General features: G+C 39.4%; 1 protein-coding gene across 31 annotated transcripts in view; it reads right to left on the bottom strand.

Annotated features, from left to right (window-relative positions):
* LOC140477422 (band 4.1-like protein 3) overlaps window positions 1-15079 on the bottom strand; it is a 297319-nt gene that overhangs the window by 123050 nt on the left and 159190 nt on the right. For 22 of the 31 annotated variants that reach the window (XM_072571280.1, XM_072571293.1, XM_072571294.1 and 19 more), the window contains exons 2-3: window positions 13265-13413; window positions 8743-8952 (exon numbers count right to left, since the gene is read on the bottom strand). In XM_072571280.1, the coding sequence (XP_072427381.1) occupies window positions 8743-8952; window positions 13265-13413 (359 nt within the window). Of the gene's footprint in view, window positions 1-8742; window positions 8953-13264; window positions 13451-15079 lie in introns of all 31 variants that reach the window. The other 9 variants (XM_072571290.1, XM_072571284.1, XM_072571307.1 and 6 more) reach the window with 1 other exon arrangement.

Here is a 15079-nt window from a genome sequence, read left to right as displayed (position 1 = left end):
CAAGCCCAGTCGCTTCAGTCTTTCCATGTAAGGCAATCCTGCCATTCCAGGAATTGACCTCGTGAACCTACGCTGCACTCCCTCAATAGCCAGATGTGATCTTAGCAAAGCCCAATAGTTGCAATAAGACTTATGTTTATTCTTGTACTTGATAACTTTGGTAATAAGGGTTTTCCTTACTGCCGATGTCAGACAAAATGAACTTGCGATCCACCTTTTCTCTTTATTCCTTCTCCTGAACAATCCAAATAGAACTCCGACGGTGGAGTCTGACGGAGATTGTAGAGGGATTGGTGGTGATTCTGGCATCACTGGAGTCAGGGAGAGTCCCAGACAACTGGAAAATGGGTAATTAAACGCCCTTGTTTCAGAAGGGAAGGACGCAAAGACAGAAAACTATAGGCCAGTTATCCTTACTTCAGTTCTTGGTAAGATATTAGAGGTTATTAGGGAGTTGCTGAGTACTCAGAAGTGCATGGTAAAATAGGGCTGAGTCAGCATGGCTTTGTCAAAGAGAAATCATGTCTAACTAATCCAAATCTATTAGAATTCTTTGGAGACATAATGAATGAGTTAGTTAAAGGAGAGCCAGTGGGCATCATCTATTTGGATTTCCAGAAGGCCTTTAACAAGGTGCCACATAGAAGGCTGCTAAATATGACAAGAGCCCGTGGTGTCAAGGGCACAGTACAGGCATAGAATAAACATAAGAGCAGGAATGTATTGCTGAGGTTGTATAAGGCACGTGGAATATTATCAGCAGTTTTGGCTGTACATCTAAGGAAGGAAGGGCTGGAGTTGGAGGGGGTCCAGAGGACGTTTACAAGAATAATCCCAGGGATAAAGGTCTCAGCATCTGAGATGCAATTGAGGACACTGGGTTTGTACTCGATGGAATTTAGAAGGATAAGGAAGATCTGATTGAAACTTAAGGAGCCTGAAGCGTCTGGATAGAGTGGATGTGGTGATGTTCCCACTAGTAGGAGAAACTAGCACCTGATTAGACAGCCTCAGGTAAAGGGATGACCCTTTAGAACAGAGATAAGGAGGGATTTCTTCAGCTAGAGGTTGGTTAATCTGTGGAATTCATTGTTACAGAAGGAAGGCTGTGGAGGCCAAGTCATTGAATATATTTAAGACAGAGATAGATGGGTTCTCAATTGGTAAAGGGATTAATTGTTATTGTTGGAAGGCAATAGAAGATGATTGAGAAACGTATCAGCCATGATCAGCACAGCAGATTCAATGGGCTAAATTCAGTTCCTATATCTTATAGTCATAGGAATATAGCTAATTCTGGAAGACCAAAACCAATGCATTCAACATATTAGGATTACCTCTCAAGAGTCTGGGTTACGGACCATCAAGCTAAACAGATTTGCCAACTTGACATTCCATTACTTCCTCTTACCTTTTTTACTGAGATCCTTAAATTCCTCATTCTCACTGAATTCTTCTACTTACAGACAGCTCTTTTGCACCTTCTATCACAACTTGTTTAATGTCTTTGCCATTACAACTGCTCCTTCACCTATTAGGGACCTCAGCTGGTGTCTTCCTTTTTCAGCACGTGTACAGAAGCATTTGCACTCAGTTTTTAGATTTCTAGTTTGTTTACTCTCTTATCTATTTTTCTTCTTAAACAACCATTGTTGGTCATCCCTTAAGTTCTAAGTTTGTCCCATCGCTCTTTTTGGCAACATGGCACTGGATCACAATCTAACTTTTTATTAGCTCTGGTTTGACTCCTTTCGCTGAAAGATATATTTTCATTCATCAAATGCATTTTTGTTGCAAGTTATGAACTAGCTGCTTAAAAACTTGTAATTGGCTATCCACCAATCAGACCTCCAAATAAGGTTTACAGTTAAATTGCATGAGCTTGCACATCAGAGCTAATTTCTTTCCATTGTTCAGATTTAAGACTCTTTTGTCCTTAACTCAGTGTAAAATGCCATCATTTATTACATTTTCAAAACAAATATATCATATTTGGGTTATTCTTCCCGAGAGGTTTCTTGACTACGTTAATAAATCTTCTCTCAGCACATCTGTTGTAAAATGGTCTCTTCCCTTCCTAGTTCCTTTACATACGGCTCTGGGAAACTAGTTTGAATGCATTCCAACAATGCCCTCTACACCTTCTTATACTAAATTTGGCTTGCCCAGTCTATATCAAGGTTGAAAGTAACTCATTACTACTAGATCACCATTTTAATATATATGCCTTTAATCTCCTGCTCTACTTTGACACATTAATGGGACCTATACATTACTTGCAGCAAACATTATCTGCCCAATATGGTTTCACTTTAGATGTAGTTCCATCTAAAATGACAGTCTTTTCTCTATGGTTCTAAACATTTCATTTGCAGAATAATTTCACAATGGTCTTTGTTCACTTAAAGGACGTCATTGGGACCACTCTTATGCTAAGTTTATAAATTACCTGGTTATTTAATCTATTGTTACAACGGTGTATTGTTGCGTTTTGATTCAATGTAATGGTTGCAAATTCAGTGTCATAGCCACCACATTATTGTCATGTGTGATTACTGCTCATTGGTGCAGACATTTTCCATTCATTTAATCAGCCTGAATTTTGAACAAGACGACTTGCATGAGGACTTATTATTTTCTTCAACTCCATCTGGTTATTCATTTTCTTTCAATTACATTCTTACCCACTTTCATATTAAGCAATAGTGGAGAACTTGTTCAGATGGCAACAGTGCAATATTTGAAAATATTATGCAGTCAGGATTACATTTCATTATAAAATAAAAGGATATTTTATGCAACACATCTATGGTCAGCGCTGGAGACAATAAACGTTGACTGTTTTGAACTGGTTTCTAAATCACAGTTTCACATAAGCTGTGCAATACATTCTGTCTTCCTTAAAGTAATAACTTAAGGTTTTCAACAGAATCCCACTGAATCCAATCAAAGCTTATCTTGGTGAGAAAAATTGAAAGAAGATTACCAATTTCAGTAGTATCTCATATCATCAGAATTTATTTCGGGTAAAGGAAGTCGCTGTCACCAATAAAACTCTGAAACCATCATTCTGCATACCAACTCAGAACTTAAAAATGGGACACAGATAGATCATTTCAACAGATTCCAGAGGTTCTGGTTCACAAGGCAAATCTCAATACTCAGAGTAACTTTTAAAATGTAGAAAACTAGCGAGCAGCAACAAATGCAGCCAATGTATCACTTCATCATCTACATGAGAAAATAATGACTGATTTCAGTAGAACGGTACAATGCATTAATCTGAATAAAATGAAATGTTTCATACAGCAAGTGATTATTACATTATTTGCATGTAATCTTAAAACTAAAACCTCCTTTCGGTATACTGTACCCTCCTAAATGCTTTCAGAAATCCCATTATTTAATGATTTGGAGACGCCGGTGTTGGACTGGGGTGTACAAAGTTAAAAATCACAATACCAGGTTACAGTCCAACAGGTTTATTTGGAAGCGGGAGCTTTTGGAGCGCCGCTCCTCATCAGGTGATTGTCTTGATGAAGGAGCAGCATTCCGAGAGCTAGTACTTCCAAATAATACCACATTATTGTCCAACTGGTTTGTATGATTTTTAACTTTGCACATCATTTAACAAGGGCTTTTGCCCGAAACGTCGATTTCGAAGCTCCTTGGATGCTGTCCGAACTGCTGTGCTCTTCCAGCACCACTAATCCAGAACATCATTTAACAAGTCATTTTATCTATTCATCCATCATAACTGCAATATTTAGACATTGCACCAGTGGTTAGCAATACGGTCTCACAGTGCCTGTGATCCAGGAAAGATTCCAGCCTCGGGCACCTGTGTGTATCAAGTTTGCACATCGTCCCAATGTCTGCCTGGGTTTCCCCTGTGTGTACCTCCTGCAGTCCAAAAGGTGTGCAATTTGATGGACTGGCCATTCTAAGTTGTCCGTAGTGTCCAGGGATGGGAAGGTTAGGCAAGTTAGCCATGATAAATGCAGGAATTGGGTAGGGGTGTGAGAATAGGTGGGATGCTCTTTGGTGAGTCATTGTGTAGGGATTCTATAATTAATGCATAATATAGACCTCGACTATTTTCTCTAGTGAGATTTGTGAAATGGCTTTCCAATAATTTAAAAAGTGAATTGCAATTATTCATTGTATAAATGAAAAGAAAACTACAAATTACATATAGTTTGAAGACTTAGACTGTGTAAAATAATTTTTAAATATACAGCTGTTAGGATACTCAAGTCAGCACATATATCAGAGTCAAAAAGGCAGGGTTCAATCCTCATGTGAATTACACATGTGCCTAATCTTGCACAAAGGAGCAGTGTCTTGGTGTTAATGCTATTATTTAAGTGAGAAATTAAAATGAGGTGCTATTTGTCCTTTCAGACAGTTGTAATAAGGTTATAGAGTCAGAGATGCACGGCACAAGAACAGACCCTTTGATCTAACTCGCCCACGCCGACCAGATATCCCAACCCAACCCACCTGCCAGCACCCGGCTCAAATCCCTCCAAACCTTTCCTATTCATATACCCAATCCAGTTGCCTTTTAAATGTTGCAATTGTACCAGTCTCCACCACTTCCTCTGGCAACTCACTCCATACATTTACCACCCTCTGCATGAAAACGTTGCCTGTTGTTAGGTCCATTTTATATCTTTCCCCTCTCACTCTAAACCCATGCCGTCTAGTTCTGGACTCCTCTGCACCAGGGAAAAGACTTTGTCTATTTATCCTATTAGTGCCCCTCATGATTTTATAAACCTCTATAAGGTCAACCCTCTGCCTCCGACATTCCAGGGAAAACAGCCTATTCAATCTCTCCCTATAGCTCAAATCCTCCAACCCTGACAACATCTTTGAAAATCTCTTCTGAACCCTTTCAAGTTTCACAACATCCTTCTGATAGGAAGGAGACCAGAATTACATGCAGTATTCCAATAGTGGTCTAACCAATGTCCTGTACAGCTGCAACATGATCTCCCCACTCCTGTACTCAGTACTCTGACCAATAAAGGAAAGCATACCAAACGCCTTCTTCACTATCCTATCTACCTGTGACTCCACTTTCAAGGAACAATGAACCTGCACTCCAAGGTCTCTTTGTTCAGTAACACTCCCTAGGACCTTACCATTAAGGTGTAGAAGTCCTGCTAAGATTTGCTTTCTCAAAATGCATCACCTCGCATTTATCTGAATTAAACTCCATCTGCCACTCCTCAGCCCATTGGCCCAACTGATCAAGATCACGTTGTAATCTGAGGTAACCTTCGCTGTCCACTACACCTCCAATTTTGGTGCCATCTGCAAACTTACTAACTATACCTTTTATGCTAACATCCAAATTATTCACAGCTAACATAAAGGGAAAGCAACTCATAACAGGAAAAAAAAACACTAACATAAAAGGGAATTCTCAAAGTCTGCAAGAGGCATATAAACTGTTAGCGAGTGGTTAAAGGAAGAGTAGGGCCAATCAGAGACCTAAAGGGGGATTTACAGGAGCAGGTAGGGGCATAACTGATGTATTAAATTAATACTTTGCAGCTGATTTAACAGAAGACAATGCTGCCTAGATCGTGGTGACAGAGGAAGAAACTCTGTCACTAGAATGGATGAAAATTAGTAAAAGGACCAAGTCTTGGATTGAATGTTGGCACTTAAAGTTAACAAGGCACACGGAAGGGAAGAGTTGAATCCATGGATTTGAAAGATGAAGTGAGGATAGAAACCTGCAGAGGTACTACCCATAATATGTTCTGGACTTTTGGGAGGTGCGAGACGACCAGGCATTTGCCAACATTTCAGCATTATTCAAAAAAGCTTGTCAGGCCAATCCCAGCAATTACAGACCAGTTAAACTTCAACAGTGGAAAACCTTTTGGAAATAATTGTTTGGGATAGAGTGAGTAGTCACATGGAGAAAGGAGGTTTATTAGAAGAATCAGCATGGAGGTCTAAAAAGGGGAAGTAGTGTTTAATTATCCCGAAGTGTTTTGAAAGGTTATGGAAAAGGTTGACAAGGATAACACCTATGTTGTTGTATACGTGGATTTCCAGAAGGCATGTGATACAGTGCCTCACAACAAACCTAAGGAAAGTTGTAGGTCATGGTGCAATAGGGACAGTGACAATGTGGATACAAAATTGGCTGAGTGATAGAAAAGGGAGAGTAATGGCCAATGAATACTTTTTAGGCTGGAAGTAGGTTTGTAGTGGAGTTCCCCAGAGAATGGTTTTGGGACCCTTAATTTTATTGATAGAAATTAATGATCTGGATCTTGGTGTGCAGGGGACAATTTCCAAGTTTGCAAATGACACTAAAATTGGAAGAATTGTAAGCTATGAGGAGGGAAGTGTACAAGTCCAAAAAGAACTTGCCAAGTTGCTGGAGTGAATGGAGAGTTGGCAGACAAGGTTCAATGCAAACTAGTGTGAGGTGATGCACTTTGGTAGTGAGAAAAGTTGAAAGACAACATAAAATAGGCACACAATTCTTAAAAGGGAGTGTAGCAGCAGAGGGACCTAGGTCTATGGGTGCTGAGATCACTGAAGGTGGCAGGACAGGTGGAGAGGGCAGTAAATAAAGTGCAGCGTTCTCGGTTTTACTAGTCTGGATATACAAGAGCAAGATAGTAATGTTGAACATATACAAGTGTTAGACCTCAGCTGGAGTGCTATGAATTGTTGCAGGTGCCACATTATAGGAAATGTGTGAATAAATTGAAGAGATTGTAGATGCAATTTACTAGAGTGGTTCCAGGTTATGAGCTGAGGCATACAGATAGACTGAAGTAGTAGGGATCGTTTTACCTGGACAGAAGGGAGCAAAGAGGAGATCAGATTGAGATTTTCACCATGACAAGCAGGCAGATCACAGTGAAGTCAAGAACGAGAAACAAAAACGAGAGTGCAAAGGTTAAAACTCAATGCAAACGAAGCAAAGGTGATTTGTTTTCCCAGAGCTCGCAGTTAGAGTTTGGAATGCAATATGTGAAATGCAGAGGAGATAGGCTCAGGTGAGGCATTTAAGAGAATGCTTTATTGGATAATAATTGTGTGCAGGGTTATGGGAATAAGCAGGGGATAGTACAGCCAGATTAGATAAGATAGCTTGTGTAGGCATGATGAGCCAAAAGGCCTCTTTCTGTACCACAATACTTATGTGAACTCTGTGCAAGTTGAAGCAGGATTCCCCTGCTGTCATGGCCATATGCAATCCTTAAACAACAATGATTATTTTTCATTTATCTCAATGAAATTTGTGGAACCTTGCTGTTTTCAAAGTGATCACTGTATTTCCCCACATTACAACAGTGATTGCATTGTCGAGGGCTTGAGATATTCAAATGCCATGAAAAGACACCATACAAATTAAGTACACAGTATAAAAATTATATGAAGTGCCATGCTATTTACAAAGGCTTCATTTTAGATCTGGAAAGCTGACATAGCTCATTTAATTAGATGCAACATAATCTCTGAATCTCTGCCAATTTGCTGAAAGAGTTAGCAGAAGTCCTGATATATTCTATTTCGCTGGTTGTGTTGTGACTCCTATCCAGAATTCTAAGTGTGGGAATCTAGAGAGTTTCCTTCACTCGCATTCACCTATTTCAGGTGTTCATCATGTCAACTCAGGCACCAGTGGCAGAGTCTATGGTCCCATACAGGTAATTGTTTCCTTATTTACAGGGGAGGTACTAGCTATGGTCAGAATACTAGTTTCAAACTACCTCAGTGGTCGGGGTCTGGCAGAGAAAGAGGAAGCAGCGGAATTGTAAAGTAAGTGAATAATAAAACAAAAATCTGATTAATTCAAGGATATTATTTAAAAAAATCAAAAGAGCCTCTGACCGCTGCACAGTTAAAACTCATATTCCTTACCATAACACAAATTACTCGCAGGCTTAAACAACTAAAATCATAACTTGACACTACTTTACAGGATTTGCACATTTCAAGAGAAAATGATGTTGACATTTTATGCAAACTTGCTCTTTTAACCACTGATACGGTAAAATATTTCATCTCTAATGAGAACACTACATATATATCATTCAGCCATTTACACATTTTAATGTCTCATTTGTCTCCTGTAGATTTCCCACTCTCAATCATCCTTCTCAGCACATTTATAAATACCCATAGAAGGTCATTAAAAAAAACTGATGATTGCTCATAGATTTGGCTCAAGGTTTACTATTTTACATAGCACCCAAAGCACCAGCTGTCATTAACCTTACAAAAAAATTATTCCCAGTGCCACATTAGTATCCCCAAGTAAATTGTTAAAGTTGTTGTAGTTTGCACATTTACCAGTTTGTGTCGGTCACATTTTCAAACTATCTTTAAACTTACTCACTAAAAGCAGCTAAAGAATTTTGGAAAAAAACGTTTGGATGTTGCACTGTGGAACTTTTTAACAAAATATCCAATTGATAGTCTGAAACAAGTGAAATGAATAACCGCAGCAAATGTTAACTACAGAAGAACTTTGATTATCTGGCATTCAATTATCCAAATTTCAGATTATCTGAACAAGATTGCAAGGTCCCGATGCATTGCTAAGCTGTATTGCCTGACAAAATACTTCTCACCCATGTCATTCGGATAATCGAAGTTCCTCTGTATTTCCATATGTGGCTTTCTGGAAAGTACGTACTCCAAAAAGGGAGAGAATTCAGGAGGAGTTATTAACCAGCACCTGATTAGTCCTCTTACCTCAACCTCACACGTGTGTTCCGAGCCATCCAGGAGGGTAACTTTGCACAGCATGTTCTTTGGCTTTTTTACAACTTTGAGAGGAGATTTCGATAACTTGCTGGAAGAGGATTTCTGGGAGAGTTTGTCGTCTTCAACTTGCTGGTCGTCCTGTTGATCCACAGTAACTTTACCAGAAGCTCCGTCTGCCTCCTTTTCCCGTTCACCAATCTAATGGCAGCCTCAAACGATTAGTCTCATAAGAACACATTCCACTTCACAGTTTAAACTTTACTACAAGAAGAATACAACATAGTTGTAACTTTAGCTTACGTTTAACTGTTTAAAAAAAATCCTCTCAGCAGTTAGTTCTTAATGTGACTTTTAATGGCATATGCTTTTGTATTAAAATTTATAAATTTTGTTCCAAAGAGATTCTTCCAGTAGAATCATACTGACCACCATGTGATCACTGTGCATACTCCAGCATTTTGCTAGAAAATCTCAAATTAACTCCACCATCCTACTCTTCCCCATGACTCACCAGCTTGCTGCATTTCAAGTGTCATCCACTATTCCCTTAAAAGATACTGTCTCTCCTTATTAACTTAGTGACAAGTTTAAATCAAGAAACTCGTGCTCCTGATTATATAATAGGAGGATAAGCCTTTCTGTTCTTAAGCAATTAAAACCATTCAATTTAAAAGCTTCCCATTGAATAAACTACATTTCATAATTTGAGACATTTGGACAGCCCATTCACTATTGATTGTGCAGATGATGCTGAGGGGTACGTACTTTTCAGAGGTGTTATGTCCCACCTCACCACTGTCCTTTATCGTAAATTTAATGATTGAATGTCAAATGGCTTTTGACTTCACTCCGGTGCTACTGGCAGTTTAGTGCATCCACCCAAGCAGGAGAAAATCATTGAACTTGGCCAGGGAAACTCTGGAGTCAATAGCTGGCTGAGAATCAGTAAAGCAACAATGAGGTCGGCTGAGACATTTAACTCAACTAGAATTCAAACCCAGCACATGCACTGTGTCAAAAAGATTTCCTTCCCTGCCACATCATCCCTCGATCCTGAATATTTTTCTTGCCCACCTTTCTCCAGTGAATGCAATTCCAGCCTCAAAAGACCCCATGAAGTCTCATAAATCAAGTCAAAAGTGACCAAAGAAATCTACTGCTGATTAATACCAATGATCCCATTGCCTGTGTGATGCATCAGTGCATCTCTACATTGAACTGCAATTGCAAGAAGCTGGGATACATGTCAGTGGGAGAGATTTTAATGTTCAATGCCTATGTTGGTGGAGTCCTCAGATGCTGAAGCAGTCCATGTCCAAATGCAACAAGACCTGGACAATATGCTTGTTTGGACCGACAAGTGGAAAGTAACATTTGTGTCTGACAAGTGCCAGACAACGAACATCACCAAGAGGAGAAAATCTAACTATTTTCTCTTGACATTCAAAGGCATTACCATCACTGAATCCCCCACTATCAACATTCTGGGATGACCACTGACCAGAAACCAAACCAGCCAAATAAATGCTGTGGCTACAAGAGCCGCATCTGGAATATTGTGTGCAGTTTTGGTCGCCATACTATAGGAAGGATGTGGAGCCACTGGAACGGGTGCAGAGGAAGTTTACCAGGATGTTGCCTGGTATGGTAGGAAGATCCTATGAGGAAAGGCTGAGGCACTTGGGGTTGTTTTCTTTGGAGAAAAGAAGGTTTAGGGGTGATTTGATAGAGGTGTACAAGATGATTAGGGGGTTAGATAGGGTTGACAGTGAGAACCTTTTTCCACGTATGGAGTCAGCTATTACAAGGGGACATAGCTTTAAATTAAGGGGGGGTAGATATAGGACTGATGTTAGGGGTAGGTTCTTCACTCAGCGAGTCGTAAGTTCATGGAATGCCCTGCCAGTAGCAGTAGTGGACTCTCCCTCTTTATGGGTATTTAAGCGGGCATTGGATAGATATATGGAGGATAGTGGGTTAGTGTAGGTTAGGTGGGCTTTGATCGGCGCAACATCGAGGGCCGAAGGGCCTGTACTGCGCTGTATTCTTCTATGTTCTATGTTCTATAAAAGTCAGGAATCATGTAGTAAGTAACTCACCTCCTGACTCCCCAAAGCCAGTATAAGGCAAAGTCAAGGGTATGATGGAATCCTCCCCACTCGACTGGAATAAGGGCAGCTGCAACAACACTCATGTAGCTTGACACCACTCAGGACAAAGCAGCCTGCTAGACTGGCACTACATCTACAAACATCCACTCCATTCACCACTGATGCACTTGGCAATAGTGTGTGTAGTGTCTACAAGATGCATTCAAGTATCAAGAATCCTTCAACAGCAGTTTCCAAATCCGTGACCTTTACCAGCTGGAAGGACAAGAGCAGTAGATGTATAAGAACACCACCATTTGCAAATTCTCCTCTAAAGCACAAATCAACCTATTGTTTCTTCACAATCACTGGGTCAAAATCAAGGAGCTCTCCCTAACAGCACTTTGTGTACCTACACACAAGCTCTTCAAGAATGCCATACCCATACCCTCAAGGGCAATTAGGGATAGGCAATAAATGGTAGCCTAGCCAGCAGTGCCCACCTACTTTTAATGAATATTAAAAACTGTGGCATTGTACCAAATCATTTTGCCACTCTTGGGCCATATTTCTAAACTGGATGAAAGTGTTTGCCAAATGCTATTGTGAGGTCAGTGAATTTCAATATTGTACTCAAATTCAATATCACGCAAACAAAAATACATCTGATATTGATCAATTTCAGCCCTCTTTCAAGCAAAGCAACATGCATTGTCTATGTATAAGCCTTGACTGCTTGTTAACCAACCTGTGTTTCATTTGTTACATTTTGTCTGTATATCTCAGCTTGGAACTTGCTTGTATAGCACTTCACTCAACATTTCTGCAAGTTCACAGGCACCGCACTCAATGCATTCCTTTTATCTAGCTCATTCATTTGCCAAAAAAAAAAATTAGTTGAAAATGCTGATTTTTTTGTCTGCAGAACTATGAAATGACAAATGAATTGTACATCTGCAGCCAGTTCAGAACAAATGTAGTTTTAACCCGAGCCTCAAGTCTCAAGATAGAAAGTGGACAAAAGATAAATTGCAAAAGAGGGGAAGGCTGATTTAGGATACTTCCACATGTGTTATGACTTCAGTTTCAGAGGTAACCCAATATTCATAATGAACTAAATTCAGCATTCTGATCAGAGTGCAGAGTGCAATAACAACAGAGCCACTACCCAGTGAAAAAAGCATTTCACATCCTCAGATTGGCACTGCCCTGGAGAATAACTTGAGGGTTTTGTTCAATGGACCAATCGAGCACATTATAAAAGACAAAATCTGCTGGGATTTCAGGATTCAAGTGTGCAGCCAGTTTATTCCACACTCCCCCAAATACTAATAATGTGCCAGCTGGGAACTGATCCAGGGAGCTCTGCACTTGTCATGACTTATATACAAATCTTCACTCAGTAGTGGAAATGCAACTTGTTGCCATGGACCGCTCAAAATATAACAATGGTTTTCCCTAGATGCAAAGTGCTCTGTAACTCTCACAGTCTTTGACCGCAGTCTTTCACTGAAGAGACAGCAACTGACAAGGATAAATCTTGAGGAGGGTAGGATCAACTAAATGGATGCAAGCTTCAATACCACGTTAAAATCTTGTTTAAATTAGGCTAACCTAAAAGAATCAGTCGTGCTCCATAAGCTTTGATTTTCTTTTAAACTCAAAACGAGAGATTGCCTGAGCAAAACTCATTTCCAGCTGAGTTAAACACTCCTATCAGACAGTTCCTTGCTTTAATGATTTTCAACCAGCTACTAATCTTTGTATTTCCTCATCCAATTGGAAAGATGTACACATCCATTAGAGGGATAGCCATCAACCAAGCCACAAATGTTACTAATGGGATGAAATCTACAATCCCACTAGCTGTTTGGACGTGAGTGTTTATAATACAAGGTACTGCAGTGAGATACAAGATCAATTAAAGATATTTAATTTCTTATAACATGGTCTACGCATGATCAAAAAAATAAATGGGGAATACAAATTAGGAAACAAAACAACATTTAACAGTGCATTGCAGCCATTCTTATCCACCTTCCGGAGGTTTCATCGCCTGCAATAACTTCATATGCAGTCACTTGCATCTGTCAGAGACATTCACAGATTGTATTATTTATACAATAATACAGGTAAAGTTTATTATAGATGTCACTTCTCTTATCCCAAAATTATTACTTCCCCAACGCAAGACACCAAGATCCCACCAGCTTTCCAACAGCTAGTAGAACAGTGATGTCTGTATTCACAACCCTAAACCCAGACCAGACTGGAATTCCTTAGCTGTGATCGAAATTGAAGAGATTTTGTGCTCAGTGCTCTTAGAATGGATCATTGTCATTTGATAACGGACCTTTCAAGTCTTAATGACCCTACCCGACTTGATCTATCTAAGAAACATGTATAAAAATATGACATACCTGCTCCTTGGTCTCAGAATTGCCAATTCCTTTTGGGGGTCCGTCAATTCCGTCTTCCTGTTGATGCTCTACAGTCTGCTGTTGTTCTGCTGTCGCCTCTTTCTTTTCAGATGCTTCCTTTTGGTCTTGATCCTGCTTTGATTCAGAGTCTGAACCCGGTTCCGTGGTCATGATTGCAAATTAACCCTGGAAGACCAATTTGTTAGACAAAGTCAGCTTCCAAATGTTTGGGACAAAAACAATTCCAGAGAGTTTTGTTTCACTTGGATTGTAAGAAGAGCATGAATGATGCAGAAAAACCAGTGCAATGCACAGCCCTAACTGAGCTTGCTAATGATATTCCTTCGATTTAAAATAATGGCATTGTCTTCACCCAATTTCCTTTCCTGCTGTGAACCAATCTGCTGAAATGCTGCAAATAAAAACCAACTTCAAATACTTTAGCTGGCGTTCTAGGTGTAGATATCAAATCAGGATATCGGAAAATATCTCTCAAAAAGACTCACCAATTCATGAATCTACCAACCAAAAATTTGATCTGACATCTGGACAAGAATACAAATTCCCTTTAGTCACCTCACCCCATGGAGAAAGTACTTCATTTTCACCTCCAAAATAGCACCTACTCTGTCCAATCTATATCGTTATTCAAGTCAAAAGATTAGCATCTTAAACTTTAGTTGCACTGTCCACTCCATTTCACAAGCCCTAACTCATTAGAATGAGTTCCATATCTTTTCCCATAAGATTCTGCACTCCCATCACCGCTGCCCTCCTTACTGTTCCCTCTGCCTTCTCCCAAGTCACAGCAAATGAATTTTAAACTCTTGTCTGGATCTATCAATCCCAATATCTCAGTGATATTCTCCAATCTCCAGTAAACTCCCCATTCCTCTAAATCCTTTTGTTCTGCCATGGTTACCACCTCTTTTAGTCACTATGATCCTAGAGCTTCCATCCTAACTACTAACACCTCCTTCAAATGCTTTCAAAAGACCCCTGTCCATGCTTTCATCCATGCAGTCTTTCTAATTTCCCACAATCTTTCCTTTTCGGTGTCTGTGTTTAACATCCATTAAGACTTTCGGTTTTCAACAAGCATTATAGCCATACCAAACTGTTTGTTAAAAACGTTAAAAATGCCTTGGTTTGTTTAAAAAACAAACAAACATTCAGAGATTATAACATCTTACAAAAATGATCCCAATCCACTGATAAAGTTTAATTATCAGTGTGTAATTCTCAAAATCTAGTCTGCTCATAACTAAGCTAGATGGCCATATGCTAAAGGAAAGTAATCATTTGTCCGGAATTTTCTAGGGATTTAATTTTTCTCCAAACATATTGACTGAGAGAAACAAGGAGTTAATAACAGCACATATAAATAAAAAATACAGAATAAAAAAAAGCAAACTCAATTAAATTTAACACAAGATGCAGATTTCCAGCTGCACTGCCAGTAAAAGAGTCAACATTTGCCATCATCATTGCAGAGACTGACAGCAACCTTGGCAGCCTGTGTAGAGTTAGTATGGAAATACTGAAGTTGATTTCAGTAAAATCAGTGCTATCTAAGCTCCTGCAAACTAAAATCCATAAGAAATCCAAGAATTGACAAGCACCTCTATGGAGTCCGTCAGTCATGTTGCAAAAACCGACTCTTGAATGAGGTAAAATTGGGATTTTAATAACCTTGACTTTATAATTACTACTAAACACTGATCTGGAAACACTAACATCATACTTGTCAAATGTGGAATTTATGCACTATGAAAAAACATTTTTAAAAATACATTTTTGAAAGCTTAATTATAT

This window comes from Chiloscyllium punctatum, chromosome 5, assembly GCF_047496795.1.
Source record: "Chiloscyllium punctatum isolate Juve2018m chromosome 5, sChiPun1.3, whole genome shotgun sequence".
NCBI lineage: Eukaryota > Metazoa > Chordata > Chondrichthyes > Orectolobiformes > Hemiscylliidae > Chiloscyllium > Chiloscyllium punctatum.
Note: the sequence above shows the minus strand (reverse complement) of the source record. Positions and strands in the feature narration are given on the sequence as shown.